Here is a 21,125-nt window from a genome sequence, read left to right on the forward strand (position 1 = left end):
TCTTTTAAACGAAGAGCGCACACGCTTACATGCGCGCAGGTACGCACAGTTTCGTCGCGCTTTCAAGCGCATTTGCACTTGGCGTTGTAGCCGAAACCGAAACTAATATAAGCCGTAGTATGCTGTTGAATAGCCGGCAATAAATAAATTTTCTCAAAACTATTATTTTACATGTAAAATGGTATTTTTTGAACATTTCTTCATTTTTGCCCGTAGGTGCGCTCGCGTGTTCGCGCGGCGGGTGCGCACGAGCCTCTGGCCCTACGGCTTCGGTCGCTTCGGTCTTTGCACTACCTTCGCTTGCTCGTTCATTTGCTGGAGTTGGTGAATGGCCGAGCGTTCTCTCGCCAATGGATCCGTCGTTAAAGGCAAGCGATTAATTATTCTGCGCGCGTCCTTAAGAGATTGTGCAATGCTTCCCGCGCGGCAGTTGATGCCGTTCTGATTGCAGGTATTAATGAACAAAGCTTTATGCTTGTGTGCGCGGGAGTTTACTAAATCATCGGTTAGGACGGCGCGGCACGGATATGTGGACGTCAAATGTGGATTAAGTTGTGCCTCTTTTCCATTAATTCACGATCTGACTTGTGGTCTTTGCGTTTGAGCTGATTTGTCTGGCGCCCGTGGAATGTGCAGGTAATAACTTCGGTCGTTGACTGCTCTGATGTTACGTTCCGCACGAAACTTGGTGTACGGTGTTCCCTCAGTTGTGTGCGTTCCTTCAGTGAGGATAGTGTTCTAGTGTGCTAGTTGTGCTGTACTGCATGCTTTACAATCTTGCAATCGCCATCAAAAGATTCACAGTAACATAAAAAGAGCTCGAAGACCTCGCGGTTCACTTGGTGTCCCAGCGTTCCCTTGTTCTTTCTTTCTTTTTTCAGACGCGTTCCAGAGGTTCGTCTCATATTTTCTCCGCCCGCGTGATATTGCTAACCTTATTCTTTGTGTATTTTGCAATAAATTATTTGTCATAGATTTCCTTAAGATCTTGTGGAATATGTGTAGCGCACAGCGTTTATAGGTACTACGTTCTGACACTCCTGCGCTGTCTTCATTAATCGTACATGTGGGTGTTCTAGGGATGGTTGGCTATAATTAGCTATCGTTGGTTAGTCATCGCACAGACAACAAAAGCTTCGCTTCTGTAGTGCGTCTGAAAGTGTCGAATGTCATCAAGAGTTCATAAACCTAGAGGACCTCCACTTATCGCGAGGAGATAGATTGTCTAATCTTTGTAGGGGTGTCTCGGGCACTGTGTTCTATTTGCGTGTTCGAAGCGTCGCTTAGACTTCATCACTGCCGCGTTGAGCGGTCTTGTGCAAAGTAAATTCCAGCAAAGTTTGAATTGCAACTAGGATTATCTTCAGCTCATGCATGCCAAATTGCTCACTACTTTCGAGCGTGCTTGAGTTAATCATGGAACTGACTGTAGATCAAGCGCTACTGTACGGTCATTCTGGGGCCCATTTGGCTTCGTACCTGGGCGTGCGCAATCGCGTTGGCGCTAAGTTCGCGCGCGTGCAGGAAATTCAATGCACGTCGACTTCAATGAGGATCTAAACTGCCGTCCTTGCCGCACAGTTTCGCTACGCATAGAAATTTTGTGACGTAACGGAAAAAAGACGCCACTACACATTCCAACTGTGGCCATCATGTCCAAATTTTTGACGTGTAGTGGTGCCATTCATCGAAGAGATGCACAACCAGACATCACTAGATGTGACCAAACAGCAGTAGCTGACAAATATGCCCCTTATGTAGCAAAATCTTTTACAAGGAAAACGCTATTTTGTATGTTTAACTGCAGGCGACAGACAAGCTATGTTTAGTTAATATAATTTGTTGTATTGAGTGCAAGCTTGTACTTGAATTACTGCATTGTTAAACAGAAATAATAATACAAAGCATCACTTCATGTTTATTCTTTCTTGAGCTTATTCTTGGTTAATTTTTTTTCTTGTTTAGTGGGTGTGAACACTGTGCATGAATGTGCCAAAGGCAGCATTTGCTTGCACTGGGTAATTTTGATCGTAATTGAGTTGAGTGGTATCAACACTCTTGAAAAAGTTTACACCCTTTTGGGCTTATCTTGTTCCACAACAATAATCGTCATCTGTCTTGCCCATATTTCCTTTCTTCAATGCTGCGAGCCTGATACTTCCAAGTCACGAATTGCTTGCGTGTTATCAACATGACACAGCATTCTTGACAGGAAAGTAGTGAGCGCTGAGTTTTCAAGGAAACGCAACCAAGGCAGATGACGATTATTGTTGTGGGACAAATATACACCCCAAAGGATCATCACCATCAGCCTCTTTTATGTCTACTGCAGTACAAAGGCCTCTCCCTGCGATCTCCAATTACCCCTGCCCTGTGCCAGCCGATTCCAACTATAGAGCCCGTGAATGTCCTAATTTCATGGCTCCACTTTGTCTTCTGCCGTCCTCAACCTGCGTTTCCCTTCTCTTGGTACCCATTCTGTGACCCTAATGGTCCAACGGTTATCCAACCAGCGCATTACATGACCTGCTCAGCTCCATTTTTTTCTCTTAATGTCAATTAGAATATCGTCTATACCCGTTTGCTCTCTGTTCCAAACTGCTCTCTCTCTGTCTCTTAACGTTATGCCTAGCAATCTTCGTTCCATCGCTCTTTGCACGGTCCTTAACTTGTTCTCAAGCTTCTTTGTCAGTCTCCAAGTGTCTGCCCCATATGTCAGCACTGGTAAAATCCACTGATTGCAAACCTTTCTTTTCAATGATAATGGTAAGCCGCCAGTCAGGAGCTGACAATGTCTGCCGTACGCGATCCAACCCATTTTTATTCTTTTATGAATTTCCTTCTCATGATCAGGGTTCCCTGTGATTGACCCAGGTAAACCTACTCCTTCACAGACTCTAGAGGCTTACCGGTGATCTTGAACGCTGTTTCCCTAGCCCGGCTATTAATCATTATCTCCGTCTTCTGCATATTAATCTTCAACCCCGCTCATATTCTCTCTGTTAAAGTCCTCAATCATTTGTTGTAACTTGTCCCCAGTGTTGCTGAGCAGGACAGTGTCATGTGCAAACCTAAAGTTACTGAGATATTCGCCATTGGTCCTTACTCCTAAGCCTGCCCAATTTAATAGCTTGACTACTTCTTCCAAGTACGCAGTGAATGGCATTGGAGATATTGTCTTTGTCTCACCCCTTTCTTTATAGGTATCTTCCTACTTGTGCAGAATTAAGATAGCTGTGGAATCTATAGATACTTTCCAAGATATTTATGTGAGCGTCCCATACTCCTTGCTTATGTAATGCCTCTATGACTGCTGCTATCTCGACTGAATAAAATGCCTTTTAGTAATCTATGAAAGCCATATAGAGAGGCTGATTTTACTCTTGTGTATTTCTCGATTATCTGATTGATGACATGGATTTGATCCATTGTAGAGTATCCCTAACAACAAACCCTGTGGCACTTTTCGCTTCCTCTAACTTAACCTTGTCCCTTATATGCCCCCCCCCCCCTTCTGGCCACCCTTCACCTGCCAAAGGGTGCAACTGTTTTAAAAGTGAAAGCCAAGCATGCTTAAAAGTAGGCTGTGCAGCAGCATTCTATATTCATTAAGTTGATTGTGGTTGGCTCAAGTGTGCTTGAAAGTATCCATGCGACAGGCTTAAGGACAAGGGTACCATTATTTGTTAATCTCAGAGACTGTGGCAGTTACTTGGCTTTGCAAACATTCTGTGTGGCAAGCCAATGTTTGTGCAATATGAGCAGCCTCCACACAGACAGCATATTCACCTTCATTAGCATGATTTGCATGTGTGTGTGGGCAAAACATGCCAAAAGTTGAAGAAAATAAACAAGCTGGTGGCAAACTTTATGCTAAAATATATTGCAAATCACTGTAGTAGGAAAAACCACATTATAATAACACACTTCTTTCATTGTCATTTAAAATAGAAGTCATACATGTGACTTTATCAATCCGTTTGTTCCACTCATGGAATGGCCATTGGCCCTTGCACCATGAAACACCACGTATAATTTTCTTACTAGTGTCTGTTCATATGTATAATTATTTGGGCATTTAGAATTATTTTGTATGAAGAGAGTGTTATCAAACCATGGATACCACTCATTTATGATTAAAAATATACATTTTGTCATGGTTACAAACTTTACTGTGCATTTCTTGGCTCTAGTTATTCTTTGAAGTTTCCTGTGAAGGATCACATGCCTTGTTTTTTTTTTTTTCAGGACATAAGCAATGCCCGAGAAATTGAATAGAAGATATGTGCACATAATAGTCGGCAGGTTTTTCACTAACATCAAGGGAAAAAGAATGCTAGCTTAAGTTAGGTATGAAAGTAATTCTTAGCTATATTATAGTCCATTGTCAAGAGTGCACTACCGAATGTTTTTGGTAAGCTGTACAGGATAACGTTGACAAGTTTTAGATTAATTTCTCGTATGTCACACAATGTGCAAGTTTTTATGCTCTCCACCTGAAACACTTGTCATATCATTATTACATGTAACAGGTTGATGTTAAATATGAGGTATATTAAACAGGGCACAGGACTGAAGATCAGCAGTGGAGCCACATTAAACAGGACACAAGACTAAAGATCTGCAGTGAAGTCATTTATAAATGCCATACAATAAATCAGCAAGAAGGAAGGGGATTAATTGAAGGTCCCGATTTTCTATTAGTCATATCATAAGAAGCCAACAAACACTGACACCAAGGACAACATAGGGGAATTGCTTGTGCTTAATAAATGAAATAAACGATAAATTTAATGGAAATGAAAGTGGATGAAAAAACAACTTGCCGCAGATGGGTACCGAACCCACAACCTTTGCATTTCGCGTGCGATGCTCTGCCAATCGAGCTACCATGGCGCCGTTTCCCTATCCGCTTTCTTGGGTATTTATGTTTCCTAGTACGGGAGTGTTAGCCAGCGCCACCACTCACAGACTTTGGCGGTGGACGTGGAACGTCCTTTCTGCCGCAGGTGTCACGAGAATGTGATCATTTTGGGCAGGAAGGGCGGCAGAAATGAAAGAAAGGAAGAAAGGAAAGAACATCCTTTCTTTAGCAACCAATGACAAATGAAGGATATGCATGCGGTTATCTTTGCAAAGATCACTTGCAGGCACTTGTCCACCTCCTCTTTTTTTGTTCACATTTTCCAATTGTACAAAAAATCTTGTGTTCAGTTTACGATATCCAAATATTAGCTGCTTTTAGTGTTTGTGTGTTTACCTAAAGGGTCCCTGACGGTATTGTTTGGGAATCCAAGGTCGTTGTGTGGTTATCACTGCAAGAACTAAGAGGCCATTGTTAAGAATGGTTAATAACTTATAAGTGCTACACAGTAGCATAGTTAACTAAATCCTTTTAGAGCTAAATTCACATGATGGGACGGATTGCTTGCACGTCATTCCCTGAATGTCACGCTTGTCTGCAGAGGAGGCGTGACGTAGCTAAGATACAATGAATCGTGATGCTTGCAGCCCACCAGCAGCTTGCTTGTGTGAAGCACGATTCGGCAGCACTCAGCCAGTTATGCTCGTCCACAGAGTGAACCGGTGATCCGTCTCGTCATGTGAATCCAGCTGCAGGGTTGTGGCTCGTTAGCTTCAAATTACATAATTCAGTAATGCATTCTTTCAACTTTGATTGCGCTGCATACAATTTAATGTAACTTTAGTAGGCTGTCATGTTGCAATGGAATGTGTCGATCATATACCTCAGGATCATTTTATGCTTCAACATGAGGGCGAGATAAGCTGGCTGAACCTTATATGTGTGCCTTCAATTGAATGGTTGCTTTCTACCATACCAACCTAATTTAACTTTAAAGTGCAGTCCTGCCTCAGAAAGAATGTACATGACAATGAAACCTTGCATAATTCAGGAACCCAATTGACCAAATGATTTTCCACACTGTTAACACAAATTTGAAAGGGAACAGACCTTGTGAACCTGCTGCTTGTTTTTTATGTGCCTCTCACAACTGTGTGTTTGTATGTTGCTGTCAGATAAACATTGCCACTGGCTTTTGTTTTATATTGCCTTCGTCCAATTTGTTGTGTTTATTTGGTACTGTGCATGAAATGTACCCATTCCAAACCAGTTAAGGGGTCCCTTATATGTAGTCGGTAGTTTTTTTAAAGCTTTCTTGCGTATTGTAAGTTGATAAATGCAATAAATGCATTTCCCAGTACTATGTCTTGTAAAAAAATGTAATTAACTAATTTTAGGAGCATTAGAGTTGTCATCTCTTCAACACATGCTGTCACTGTGCTGCAACTAGTTCCTCCAAGTGCTCTAGGACAGCATGAGATTCAACAGGGCTCAGCCTGCAGCAGGTGTTCAGCACATGAACTGACATCCCTCTTTCATAGAGAAACGGGGACAGACCTATCAAAGCATGTGCAGTGTTGTGCCAAGCTGTCTGCTTTGGCTGAGCGGATTGTCTCTGTGCACACTGTTCAGTGTATTCAAGCTGTTTATTCCGAGGCCATGCGACATGTGCTAAGAAAAAGAATTAGATTGGAGCAACAGACTGGTCTGTTTATCTACATAGCTTTGCAAAACATCAAACTGAATTGAGCAATGTGCTTTGATGCAGTAAAGCTGATCCTGTCTTGTGCTATGGCCAAGATGGATGTTACATGATTTCGATAAAATTAGTTGTTGGTCAATATATATAAAAAAAGTGAAACCTGCAAAAAAACGAAAAGGCTTTCAGCATTCTGTTGCTATGTTTTTTCTATCTTTAAATTCTTACTTTTCACTTCTGCATACTTGCAGCTGGCATTTACGGAATGTGTTAACCACGTGAAGCTTGGTGTCAATGTGGCTGACTATACCACCATGTGGTGGTAACTGCCGACAGGGACCTCAGGTAAGGCTGTTACACATTTTGATCACCAAACCAAATTAAAATTATAATGAATAGGCTCTTTTTTCATGCCTACATGTGCAATCTCCTTCATGTCTCTTTTTGTTGTGGCGCATGAACATTTTATCCTACAGTCTGAGCTTTCATTTTGTGCTAATTTTCATCATTTAAGATTTCATTTTATATTTCCAACATTTCTTGCAGTACCCTATACAGGGTGTCCCAGTTAACGTTAGCCAGAGTTTTAAGATATGAGAATGCCACGTAGCTGGACAGAACCAATTTAATGTTGTTTGCCGTCGCTTGGAGATACTCAAATAATTTTTTTAATTCTTCCTAATTAGATCAGTAGTCTTAATTATTTAATCAACTTCTAAAATATTATAGTTAGAGGAAAAGCGTCAATGAGAAAATTGTAGAGTGACATGAAAAACTTCCAATACAGCTTTCTATTGCTCAATGTGTGCTTCGTAAAAGTGTTTTTCCGAACGTGAAAGAAGCCAACATTTGCACGCAAATTTGCCACATGACTGGTCACTTGAGGCACTTTGCGTGTATTTGCAGGCTTCTTTCATGCTCTGAAAAACACTTTTATGTAGCACGTATTGAGCAACAGAAAGCTGTATCGGGAGTTTTTGATGTTGCTCTACAATGTTCTCATTGTCACTTTTCATCTAATTATAATATTTGAGAAGTTGAATAATTAATTAGGATTAATTATGTAATTAGGTAGAATGAAAACAATAATCTGAGTATCTCCAAGCGATGGCAAACAACATTACCTTCTGTCCAGCTATGTGGCATTTGCATATTCTTAAACTCTGGCTGAAGTTAGCTGGGACACCCTGTATATGCTAAGGACAAGTATGTTGCAAGTTCCTGAACATGTAAAAATGACTACTATGTTTAACTTTCCCATCATGCAGTGGTCTCTGACACGGCCCAGGCACCTTCGGGATGAAGTATATCAAAGCCACTACAGTTCCCCAGGAAATCCAAGTGTGGTTTCAGGTAGGCTTGGCACTGACACATTTCCTGTGGGCGTCGTTGTAACCGGGGGTCTGAAGATGTGAGATATCCATTCATGGTGGAGGATTGACGGAACGTTGGGCTGGGTTAGACATCCAAGATGTTTTAAACACTCGCATTTATGTTACATTATGTAACATCTCTTTTTAACCCCCCCGTTGGCCTGGTCCTGTCACCTTCCGTCAGGAGATGGATGACATCATGCCTCCCCAATTCGGAGATTGGTAGCCCCTTTTCCTCCGAGGAGAGCTTGGTTCAAAATACATGCACATCACTGTGCACGAACAGGGAAAGGGGGAAGCACAATGACCCTGTCTCTGGCACAGACGTGGTAGTTTGGGCTGATGTCAGGTGATGTGAAGAAATGTACCCGTGCACCCCTCCTGGCAGAGTCCCTCTTGGCATAACTCAACTGTTTACCATTAATTGTCGCAGTTGGGGATGGCTCTGACGATGTCATCAGCTCATTCACCATTGTCGTGTCTTTTGTGAGCAACTTGTCTTGCGGGGTAAACGGTTGATCACAACAGTTTGTAGATCTGAAATGTCTGTGATCATTGGCTTTATGTGCTTGTTTGTGAATGCTTATAAATGTTTGGTGTTTTGTGACACCACTTACCTGAAGGCTGCCTGCTTGTACATTCCAATCTTGAAGTCTGAATGGCTGTACCATATCCTCTTCAGAGGTCAATCAATTCTATCCATTGAGAATTTAGTTTCACCACAATTCTTGTATCTTCCCAATCATTATACTGCATCAGGACAGATTAAGAATTTTGAATTCTTCAGTGAAGTTACAAAATGGTGACTCCATATGTGAACTGTGAGCTCTCAACAGGGACAAAATAAATTTTTGTCCATGCATGCTTAGCATCAATCAAGCCACTTAACACGTTCACTGCAGCTTGGGTCATGGGAGGGTCAGGGCAGTTATTTTTCTTGTGTGGCTGTGCAGGGCTTTCTTGCAGTGCTCAAGCAACATCTTTTATAGAGCAACAGAGAGAAAAAAATTCTTGCTGCTTCTAATTTGACGTGTCATGCACCACCTGTCTGCGGCTTGAGGAAGTTTCAAAGAGAACTCCCTGGTGACTCACCGGTAGGTTATGACGCACCAGAGGAATATGACAGATGACCCACCAATGGGTCACCTTGTACAGGAATCGAGACTACAAAAAGTGCTGCTGCAGTGAATGTGTTAAAACATACGCTTGATGTAAACATTCATTGTCAAAAGTTAACCCTTTACATGATGACACCAAGAGCAAACACCCAGACCTTCAAACTCATTTCACTAAAACATTTTGCCCATATTATTCACATTTGCGGCAAAGGTTTAGTCAGAACTGCCTCAAGGTCCGTGCAACATGTTTTAAACAATTATTATTATCAGGGCTTTTGCTTTGGATGTAGGATCTTGGCACGCACAATTGTGCACACAGTACCTGAAGGGGACCTCCACTAAGCACAAACCTGATGCTCCGCGTGAGTGCTCGGTATCTTTGTATAGATTGTATTTCACATGGTTTACCTCTTTCCTCTGCCTGCAAATGGCATTATTGTGCTGTATTGGAGTTGGCTAGCTTCCATTCACTTTTACCGCTGCTGTCACTTTGTCTTGCTTCCTGTCTTGCCTCTCTTCCCTCGCAGCAGAGTGCAACAGTGAGAAGGTAATGTGTGATGTGTACACCATGCATGCGTACACGTAGAGAGAGAAAAAGCCTTGACTCATGAACTGGGCATGCACATGTGCAAAGTACTGCTTAGGTCCAGTGCACTGCCTAGGTCATGTTCATTCACGTCATTCCTGTCATGACATGCATCCATTCATGTCATTACATTGTAATGTCGCGCATGCATTTCGTTCATATGCTGATATAGGTATATTGAATTAAATAAACGACCACAACATCGTGTCATTCATACCATTTATGTCATGGCATACATGCCATGAGAAAGATGTCATGTTATTGATGTTACGACATGTCATGTATGCATGCATGTCAACTGCCCCATGCCTTTTCCGATATAGATATCCAGTTGAAGAAACACTCATGACAGCATCACGACATAAGAGGCTTGATAGATAGATAGGTACAACTGAAAACACCTGAAGTTCACAAAGAATGCTTTGCATTAATAAATGTGCTTGTTGAATTCCTTGAAAACTGGTTTGGGGGCCACTTTTGAATGCTTGATGTAACAAACTCTGCATAGTGGCTATGCCATGGAGACAAGTCTGTCAAGAAGCAATCCCAGATTATTTTCTTTTAGGTGTGTTGTTAAACCATTGCAATGTGGCGTTTCCACAGCCACTAACGACAAGCTTGTTTAAATTATCGTTCCCATTGTGGAACTACACAAAGCTAGATCAAGTGAGCAAGCCGCGCCAGCATTTTGTTGTTTTGCTAGTTGGTTCACACCGTAGCCATCATGGCTCCATTTTCAGGCTCTAGGCTCTCGTGTAATACTTGGCGGAAAGCAAGCATCAGCCATTTGGCACTTACATGACGAGTATGTTTGGCTTAAGTCGAACGCTAACAACCATCATGCCAGAAGATGACAGACATCATTACAATGTGATAGTCAACTTAGAAAAGCAATCTGAAAAACTTGAAGCAATGCGTCCAACTCGGCAGCTGTTTAGATACAAGGAATCGCAGCTAAGAAAAAGCATAGTTCCCTCTTTTTCAGTGTATGTGTGCGAATAAGTTTGTTTTCCCCCTCCTTGAATTTTGGCCTTTAACATCCTTGAAATCCTTGAATTTTCCTCGAATTTTGGTCAAATGATCTGTACGAACCTTGCTGGCAATGTCTGTTAGCTGCGAGTTTGCTTAGTGTTTCCGATGGCGGCTCGGAAACACCCACATAATAAAAACCAAGATCAGTATTATTAGCTCAGGACTTTGAGTGGCTGCTTCACTAAAATGGCAATTTGTCTGATTAATCACTTTTTCCTTTCCTTCTTTCTTTCTTTCTTTCTTTCTTTCTTTCTTTCTTTCTTTCTTTCTTTCTTTCTTTCTTTCTTTCTTTCTTTCTTTCCACTTTCTACTGGCAGCTCTAGTCAGCAGCTGCATGCAAATAGAAACATTGTGAAAACAAGCTTTGTCCTCGGAGCTGCTACACCTATTATCTGCTGTTGGCAATAAAGTATGTGCCCCTTTAAACAGAGTACCTTGTGTAACCTTGAGCAGAGTCTCTCGGTCGTAGAACTCCTGATAAATGGAACATATTTCCTCGTTCTATTGAGGTTCCATTTAACAAGAGACCACTGTATTGAAATTTTTCTCATTAGCACGGGTGTACTTTTGGACATACTGGTTGATGCATACAGTTTCCTTGTGATACATTTTTGAAATACGCAAGTCATGTGTACGATGGCTAGGCTAAATGGTGCAAATAACGTGTTGGTGAATGTTCAAGAGGCTATTATCCAAGGCCGGCCATCAGACGTTTATTTCTTAGAAGACCAAAGCTGTCATGTGTTCTTTGTTACTTTGTCTTGTGTTGTGATTTTATATTCCTCCGCTTATGTTTATTAGCAGGTTGTATCAGTAGTGATGTTAATTTTTTTCACTGATGCACTTCTTGTTTTCTGTTTGATAACCACTCATATAATAGTCCCTTAGGACTGACAGTATGAATAAATGAAATACTAATACAGCATCAACTTTCTGAGCATTTTAGCTTATTAGACTCAAAGCCCAAAATATCATGTTTTTCACTACTGTGTATGGTTGCGTCATAAGCCGTCGGCGTAGCAGATCTTTATGAAACCTGAACCGCTCTGATTGCACCTCTGACGCACTGGAAATGCAACTGGTTGCCTGCGGCTTTGATTGATTTTGTTTTCATTTTGGCTCACTGGACCTGGTTGTGTGTGCTCATTTCAAACTACAGAGCAATCCACTTAGTGATAACACATGCAAAATATGTGCTGCTGTAGCCAGCACGAAGCAAATGTGGAGGGAGGCTACAATGTGAGCTGTAAATCTTAAATCTGAAGGATATGTGCAGTTCGCAAAGCTAATAATATTCTCCATATATTATCTCATTGCATCACACAGTATAAATTGCTGTTTAGTATGACCATTGCAGCTATTGAATGAAACTTGTTTTGGTAGCTCACTTACATATATATGTATATATATATGTATGTATGTATGTATGTATGTATGTATAGGGGGAACTGGAGAGCAGAGGAATTGACACTGTTTACTCCCACACTGTAATGAGCCTGCTTCTGCATCCTGACAAGGTAAGCAGTTTTTCCAACAAAGGTGCTCAGTTGGTGTCTTAAAGGTGTACTGATTCGACATTATTTTTACTTTTAGTTTTTGTCATTAAGGGAAGGTCCCGGACCTCAGCACATTTACTTGATCTTGTATAATATCAGATGTTTGTACCCCTCCCCTTATGTAATACCTCCAAAGTCATGGTCGTTGAGTAAAATAAGCCAAACTGAAACCTAGAGAATATACTGGCAAGCTTTAGTGTGCCAGAAAGTTTAGTATCTTTTCTACAAACGAGTTTTGGTTTTGTTTCCCAGGAGGTGTGTAGGTGTCATGGCTAAATAACACTGGAGGTGGTCATGTGGGAGCAAGACGTCGCAACGTTCTGTCACTTGTTACGGGGCTTGCTCGATCATCTGCTATGCTGATACTTAATTGCACTCCTCAATGTAGCAGCATAACAGATGACCGAGAGAGCTGGAGCGAGTGCAAAACATCACGTCTTGCTCCCACGTTGACTACCTTGCGTGTCCCGATGCCATTACACATAGACCTCCTGAAAATGAAACCGAAACTGGTTCTTAGCAAAGCTGTCATATTAAATTATTTAAGGCACTCTAAAGCTTGTCAGTATTATTTATTGGGTTTAGACATCTTGAGACCTTCATAAAAAAAAAAGGAAATTCAAAAACGTCATGTCAGTGTGCCTTTAAATGCTAGTGAATTATGTGCAGTAATCTTAATCTTCATTTTACATGTCCTGCGTGTAAAAACTCCCTTTCTTTTCTTACATATTTTTAACAAATTTTATTCTGTGCCACCAGACTAGTGTTCGTTTCTTATGCCCTTTACGTATAAAGTGAAGCCACCAGTCACACTGAATGATGTTAGTCAACAATGTAATCACCAGTCACTGTTAATTGGGCTAGTTGAAATGTTGGTTTCATGGTTACAAATGTTGAACGCAAAGCACAAGGGACAAAGAAGGAAGTGCACAACACAAGTGCTGATGTGTGCACTTTCTTTTTCCTTTGTGTTTTAGGTTGAATTTTCATAACTATGAATTGGTTGTTTTAGAAAAAAACCTGCTGCGGGAAAAAATTGTCTAGCAGCATGTTATGTGATATACATGTATGTAATAAAGGCAAATATTTACCAGTGTTGAGACTTAGGTTTACCCCAAGTGGATAGAATCTGCAGCCCATCCACTATGGTGTCCCTCATAGACCAGGGGTAACTTTACGATGTTGAATCCTATTAATCAGTCAGAAATGTATCCTAGTAAGCACTGAAACTTTTTAGCTATGTCATACATCTTACTTATTGCTTAACGGCGAAATTTGTTACGAGGTTTTCTATGGCTTGTTGACTGCTACAGTTAATAACATGCTAACAGTATTGCCTCTAAACATGTCCAGGAATTAGGAAACCGTGTTGCTGCAGTGGAGTGCCTAAGGTCAGCCACAGAGCAGGTAGGCACTGCTGTCTCTGTAAGTTATCCATTAACTCCTGTGTAGAAAATCAACAAGCTCATGAACTTATTTTGCAGAAGGCTGGCCTTGAAACACTGGTGGATGAGCTCTGCAGACGCTTGAACAACCACTTGAACCCCGAGTCTGGTAAGCACATTCTTCAAAGTATGGTACAGCACAACCATCGTCAATGATAGGTCACTTGAGTTTGTGCTCTTAGGTGTTTTCTTCATCCCCTACACTTTACAATTTTGCCTCTTCATGTGTGCAGTACACTCATTGTTGTTGAAAGGTTAGGGCACCTTGCCTTTGTGCCAATGGCATCTTTAAGGAAACTGTTTCCCGAAGCATGGAAATATGAATATCAGGTGCATCACGCTTTGTTTTAAAGGTGCCTCTCCAGAATTGACTTGTAACTAACTGTACTCATCATGCTTCTCTTTGCTGCATTTACCATACTCTGAACTTTGCTTTTTAACATTTTATTTGGGCATGCTGGAAAGTGACCAGTTAAATTTTGAAAGTACATATGGGAACAATTGAAAAGATTTCGCAGGTGTTTTAAGACGCTATTGCCTTTCACCATAACTGTGAATAATGCTAACATGCATTATTCATGCATGTGAATACTGTGAATGCATGTGAATTATGCATGTGAATAATGCGTGCATGGTTCGTTTTGAAAGTGTTACACAGCACAAGCAAAACAAGGACAGAAGGCAGAATAAACAGTTATATGGCACTGCCTATCTTTTGTCCCTGTTTTTATGCAATGTGTTACTTGTTCAAAATGAATCCTAACCAATTGCCCACCTTGCCATCTTGGTTCACCATGCATGTTTGTAGAGTGTTGTCCTTGTGTCAAGAAAAAATTGTGTAGTTGTCATTAGTAAAGGTGCAGTGATGTGATTGCAGCACCAATTGTGCCAAGTGGTTGAACTCGCTACATCCTGCGACATTTGGGCAAAATTTGAATATTTTGTGCCCAGCCTTTGTCAAGGGGTCATTTCACTGTCATTCAGGGGAAAGAAAGAAGCTTGAATTTGGCTGATCAGTTTCTCATGACTGTATTGCCATTTACTACGCATTAATTGCTAGTGTGCTTATAGCAGTGCATTTATTGCTGAAATAGGAAACAGTTTCCATGTTTGGATGTATTCTTTTGGGGATCTTTGTTTTGTTATCAGAGATGGAAGCTGCTGCAGCTGCACCAGTGGAGGAACCTCTGAAGCGTAGGTCTCCAAAGGAACTAGCACAAATGTGAGTGTCTCTTTTGAATGGAGTGCTTCTGTTTAAAGTTGAAGTGCTTGGTATGAGAGTTTTATATATATATATATATATTGGCTAGTAGTCCGATATAGCTAAATAAATTGGCCTAGTGTTGTCATCTTGCATTGTGCATCTTCTTTAACACATGCCATGCATGTGGGGCCAGTTTGTCAGTCTCTTCCCTGTTGTCAAGCAATCTTAGCTGTTGTTATTGAAGCAGATTCTTCTTAATGAAAGTATTATTGAGTGCAGGATACATTGTGTCCACAGAATTGCACTGAGTGAGCTTGTGGGGCACTGGAACTTTTTTTTTTAATATTTACACAGTGACACAAAAAGGAGTGCTTTATTTCTTGCCTGTCGTCATATTGATAGCCAAACATTTTTTTCTGTTAATGGAGCTCGTAATGTGAATAGTAAGTATGTAACCAACCTGACCTGCTGCAGGCATCTATTTGCAAGGTATTACTGTCACTGCTGTGATCAGATACATTGCAGTGACCTTTCATTTCTGTTCGTAAGCTGCCCACAAAGAGGTTTGTGTGCATTAAATGACAAAGGTTTTAATTGTTCATTTTCTTCCTCATATTAATTTTCTATGACGGGAAGTCCATTTCATACTCAATTTTATGTGTGAATAAGGGGACATTGCACTATCACGTAAGGAAGGACACTGACAGGAACATGAAATAAGACACACTGAATGTTAGTGTGTTTTCTGCATTTTTCGTGTTTCTGTCCGCGTCCGTTTTTACACGCTAGTGCAATGTCCCTTCATATGAATAACCACCAACTAGCCCAGCTTTCTGCCTTAAAAAAATTTGTTTGAACCCATCACTTCTGAATATTGATATTTGTTTCAGTTGTACAAGCTTGTTATTTGTGGACCCATAATAATGACTCCTGTTTCACTGAGCAAAGGTTGTGTGAGGTTGTACTGTATCGTTAAAATTTTAGCACGATTAGCTTTTTCCCCTGTGTTCATGTTTATGAAACATTATTTCTACCTTCAATCTTGATCATGGGAGCACAACTCGTTAACCATTCTCACTTAGCTTTGAATTGATTTGGTGGGTATAAGTGCGGCCGATGGCTTATGTTAAAAGTACACTGAAGCAACCTTTTTGTCCTCTTCTTTATTGAGCCTTTAGCAATCTTTTGTCAATACATTTGCATAGTTATGTGTGAAAGTGCACCATTCAAAATGAAAGCCAATGTTGGCAGCTTCAAGCGAGTGCTAGTGAAAAAGAAGATTGATAAAGTGTGCCTGGTTATACTCGACTGGCTGAGCACAAACATGGTATGGTGCAATACTTGCAGCTCGTGATACAAGGAAATGGATGCTTTGATGAAAAGTATTGCAGTTTTTTTTATTTAGAAAAACACAGTGGGTAGCAAAATGAACAGCAATTATTCTTAAAATATTATCGTTTTCTGATAGACATGCATAGTCTTTGTATTTTGCTATTAAATGATGCGCTTCAGCTTTTGTGATGGTCTCACCACTATATGTGGTGGGACCATCACAAAAGCTGAACTGTATTTTTTAACCTGAACTGTATCCGATTGGACCTTTGCAGCAATTCTGTGAAATGATTCACATCTGCTCCTTCCTCTTGAAGGTACTACGCTGCATTTCCAGCTCTTGATAACAGCCCCCAGGTGCAGGCACAGCGGGTTTCTTGGGATGGCCGCCGCATCATAGAACTACACGAGCGTGAACAGCAGAATGCTGAAGGTGAGCTTTAACAGCAAAAGCATTTCTTTTGCATGGACATCTGACATGGTAATAAGCCTACCAAGTTGCTAAACAGTGCTGTCATGAGCACACCAGACAAATATCTTTGTTCCACCATATATACCTGTGTAAGCCTTGCCTATGCTTAAGGCCTGCACCCCCCTTTGGACGATGAAAATTTGGAAAAAGAAAGTTTCATTTAAGCATGACATACGCATGCTGGTTATCTTCTGCAAGCAGATGGCAAAAGTTACTGTTCTCCTGATGATGGCATCATCTTCATCATTACTTCATCCTCCGGGATCACACAGCATAGATCCAGCACACTTCAACAGTATTGACTGTGCTGCAGCTTGCTGTTTAACTGCATTGGGCTTTCAGGTGTGTGAGAGCATCACTGCAAAACGTGTGTGCATAGATATTAAACGCATATGTGCGGGTTTTTTTTAGACTAGTCATCAATAGCTTCAAGGTGACGCATGTCTCGAAACAGTGTGAGTGGCACAAAGGACAAACACCTTTTGGATGGCACCAATGAGCCAACCTCATCACATGACAAGGGCAGTGGAAGCAAGGTGAATAATTAAAGGTGTTCATAGGTGGTTATCAGTGGTTGCATTATTCTGCATATCAGTCAGGTATCAGGCAGGTCAAGGCTTCAGTGAGCAGCCATAAGTCTGCCTTGTGTTAGGAGTGCACCCTAGAAAATTTATTTTAAAAAGTGCGTTCCTTACACATTTCTGCTTGAAAGACACTCCCCCCATCTACCCTTTCCTGCATTTTTCTTAAACTGCTACCATTCTTGACTCTTATTACGTTAATTAACGAAGCACAATGCCTACTGGCTGAACTTCTTCAGACATCATGACTCATCACTACCTTTGGAAAGAGAAATAATATCCCTTTCAGTGAATGCTGTTACTGTTCCGCTCAATAAATGTGCAAATGCAGGGTGTCTACCAACCTGGAAAACCGGGAATTGTCAGGGATTTTGAATAGCCTCGAAATACTCAGGGAAAACACAAGGAATTTCTGCTTCTATCAGGGAAAACTAGTTGTAATTTTATTGAAAGCGAACGAAAGTAGTTGCGGTAGTGCTGGCTCGAGTAACAGAGGGATCGTAACAAATTGTATTTTGACTAGGTGTCGTCGGCTAGAGGAGTTTCCAGTGTACAATCAATGACCGATTTTCCAGACACCCGATAATTCCGCCGGCTTCGTGGAGCCACCGCATATCCTATAGAGTAAGAACGTATGAAATTTCAGACGCAAGAACGCTTCGCCGTCCGACTTTTCGGATTTTTTGCCGTGACTGCAGGTCTGAAACGTCATTAATCAAAGCTACCACTGCCGCCATTTTGATTACCTCTCCAATTTGAACTGACGCTCTCGCACGCAGATCTGCTAGCAGCCGTAGCAACTACCATGGCAAACACTAGGCAGGTGCTTCAACGCTCGCTGTTAAGCTTCTTGCTCTTCAGCGCCATGTTTTTCATTGAAAGAATTTGCTGCTGTCAGCAATGGCACCGGCTCCGCCATTGTGGTCCTTGTGATTGGCTTGAAAGCTCAGAAAGCATGGCGCATTGCAGAATGCCATGTCCCGAAAGTCAGCTTCGCCCTAGTGCAGCAATGCTACGCACTGAAGCATACGCGAAAGTATTATGGGGAAGCATAACGAACGGGGGATGGGGGAATTGTCCCGGGACACAGTGTGTATTCCTTTATTATACACGCGTCTTCCCGTCATCCCACGTCACAGTAAGAGCACCGATAGGCTTAATGAGTGTACTGGCAGGTCTTTTCAGATGTGTCTGTGGCGTTTTGAGCCCTTCAGGGCAGTAAAAGTCACGCATTCATTTTTCCAAACTGCCCGATTTTTTAGACTTTGACTGTAAAACTGACCAAGAGGATCATTCGAATGGTCTGTGGGATGAACGCGCGGTGGAAGGAGGATGAGAATAGAAAGGACTCATGCATTGAGGAATGAACAGGAAAGGAAGTGTGCCGCTGCTTCTTTCAAGGAGCTTGAGCTCAAAGAAACAAAGTCTTGACTGACTCCGAGATGCAGGTGTCCCTCATCAAAACTCTTTAAAGCAGCCAATCTTTGCATCTGACTTGTTTTGTATATTATATCATATTTTGCAATTTACTTTAAGGCTCATAGTACACGTCATTAGTCATTGCCATAATCTTATTACACATAGATTTTACGCACTTCACAGTGACTATTTTTTAGGCCCCTTTACTCCCACGTCACATCAACTTCATAGAATCCATCACTCCACTGTGAAGTCACTAAAACTGGCATGGCATTCTTTGGCCATACCTGGCCCTTGTGCCAATAAAAACCACACATTCATTCAAAGCAGTGAAGTGTAAAACTGAGGTCTTGTGCGCGGGCGGAGAGTATGTCAAGACAATTGAGGTTGACCCACCAGCTGTTGAGAGAGAATCTCACTTGTGACAAAGTTCGGGCCTCATACCAATGAACCTACTATCAGTTGATGGAAGTAGCTCGCATCCCCTTCAGTCATGCTGTCCACATTTGTGGACGCAGCTTATTTTTGTCATTTCTGTGCAGTGGTAGCAAGGAATAGAGCACAAACATTAGGCTTAGGGTAAATTTAACATTCTTATAACCTAAATTACTTCCATTTTACTTCAGAGCGATATTTATCATTACAGAGTACTGCTTTGTGAAGGCACTATCATGTTTTAAGTGACGTTTGATGTGGAGCATGTCAGTAGCACCCTCGAATTATATATTTTTTTTTCTTTCTTGAAATGCTTGAGGCTAATGAATAACTTCTGCACTTAATCAAAGCAAGGGAGGTAATTCTTTTTATGAAGAAAGTAGCAGGACTGAATTAATGTTATTCTAATATTTAGTTATTCTTTAGTTACAGTGACTCATCATAAAATGCTACAGTGTAGACCGCTTATAACATAAATCGCGGGAGTTGTAAAAATCCGTGTTATAACCAAAGCATGCTTTTTTTGGCTTTTGCCTATGCCAAACAGACCACGCACCTTTCAAACACAATTTATTACATATTTAACTCGCACACACATGCAACACAATCGCAACACAGCACAGAAACCAAGTTCTCCTGACAAGTGCGGCATCAGCGGAAGAACATTGTTATTTTCGTCTGGTGATTATTTTTTTTAACAGCGCTTCGAATAATTTTGTCCTCTGCAAGCCTTAAGCACTGAAGCACTTTCTCACTCAAACTGTTCTTCACGCAGTACATCTTCACTTTGCTGAAGTACTCCAAAGCATCTTTGCACGGGACATCTGGGTCTGTTGTCAGATCAACATCGTCGTCCGACTCGTCTTCGGTTGCAAGTTCCGCGCTACCGTGCACTGCTGCAACGATCGCATCATCCGTGCACGCTTCCTCACGGACAGGAAGCTCCGACTCACCGGCATCGACATATTTTTGGAAGATGTCTGTGGCGGAAACAAACTTGTTTTCAACGAGGCCGGACTACACGTCGGTGTTGACCGTCTCATCGGCATCAAGAGCCTCTGCATTGCGCACGAAGCCTGCTTTGTTGAAGCACTTGCTTAGTGTAGTGGCTTTTACCTGCCACCACGAAGTGGCAACCATATCAATCGCACCCCTTAAATTCACTTTGAAGGGACACTAAAGGTTAATATTAAGTCAATGTGGACTGTTGAAATACCATCCCAGAAACCTCTAAACGCTTGTTTCATGTGAAGAAGAGACTTATTTTAAGAGAAAATGTGTTGTAAAGCGTCCGCGTACCTCTAGAGCAGTTCAAATCGCCCACCCTGCAATCGAGGAGCGGTGACGTCATAGTCTCATAGTGTTGTTGCGCCGTCGCTGAGTAAAACGGCGCCCGCAGACGGCGCTATGGCTTTCTGTGCAAAACGCAAACACGCGGCCGGAAATGGAGCCAAGACAGAACCGTCAGCAGCGTGAAAGCGGAACTGTGGTGGCTATTGGAAGGGAAAGTGCGCAACGCCAACTTCGGCGCTCATTGCAATGGACGACCCTGACAACGACACATTGGCTCGCGATGCTGGGCTCGACTTCAGCGATTTAAGCACTGATGAACTTGACCTGCTACTGAGGGCTCGCGCTGCCGGCGTCGTTGCGTACTGCTGCGACGGCAACTGTATGTCATGGCTGTACATATTAGCACATTTGTAGCTTTTCCTTCGTGAAAACCAAATGGCGCACTCACCGCCCCGTCTTCAACCTGCAGTTCTTGCGCTTCGGAAAATGCAGGCAGGACCAACGGAACAGCGCTACGGGAAAGCGTTGCTTTGGAAGGCACTCCACACGACTTCGTCGGCGTTGAACTCGTAATCCTCTGGATGAAAGTGCAGCGAGCACACTATGCGATTTTTCGGCTTTTTGCCAACGCGCAGTGGCAGAGGTACGGCACTTAACCACTTCGAATGGAGAGGTTCACTCGTTGGCACACAGTGATAAGTAACGTTGGATTCACC

The 21,125-nt window shown here is 41.9% G+C and overlaps 1 protein-coding gene across 10 annotated transcripts in view; it reads left to right on the plus strand.

Moving 5' to 3' along the window:
* The first annotated feature begins 201 nt into the window (after window positions 1-201).
* The window catches only part of LOC135901610 (mucin-2-like), a 76,848-nt gene continuing 55,924 nt past the window's right edge, over window positions 202-21,125 (plus strand). The window contains exons 1-9 of one of the 10 annotated variants that reach the window (XM_065431456.2): window positions 202-368; window positions 6,815-6,908; window positions 7,832-7,916; window positions 9,582-9,601; window positions 12,115-12,189; window positions 13,582-13,653; window positions 13,713-13,782; window positions 14,823-14,895; window positions 16,527-16,642. In XM_065431456.2, coding sequence (XP_065287528.1) covers window positions 6,858-6,908; window positions 7,832-7,916; window positions 9,582-9,601; window positions 12,115-12,189; window positions 13,582-13,653; window positions 13,713-13,782; window positions 14,823-14,895; window positions 16,527-16,642 — 562 coding nt within the window. In that variant the 5' untranslated portion in view covers window positions 202-368; window positions 6,815-6,857. Of the gene's footprint in view, window positions 369-435; window positions 637-4,274; window positions 4,351-6,814; window positions 6,909-7,831; window positions 7,917-9,581; window positions 9,602-12,114; window positions 12,190-13,581; window positions 13,654-13,712; window positions 13,783-14,822; window positions 14,896-16,526; window positions 16,643-21,125 lie in introns of those variants that run through there. The other 9 variants (XM_065431461.2, XM_065431459.2, XM_065431462.2 and 6 more) reach the window with 9 other exon arrangements.

The sequence above is a fragment of the Dermacentor albipictus genome, chromosome 1 (genome assembly GCF_038994185.2).
Source record: "Dermacentor albipictus isolate Rhodes 1998 colony chromosome 1, USDA_Dalb.pri_finalv2, whole genome shotgun sequence".
In the NCBI taxonomy this organism is placed as follows: domain Eukaryota; kingdom Metazoa; phylum Arthropoda; class Arachnida; order Ixodida; family Ixodidae; genus Dermacentor; species Dermacentor albipictus.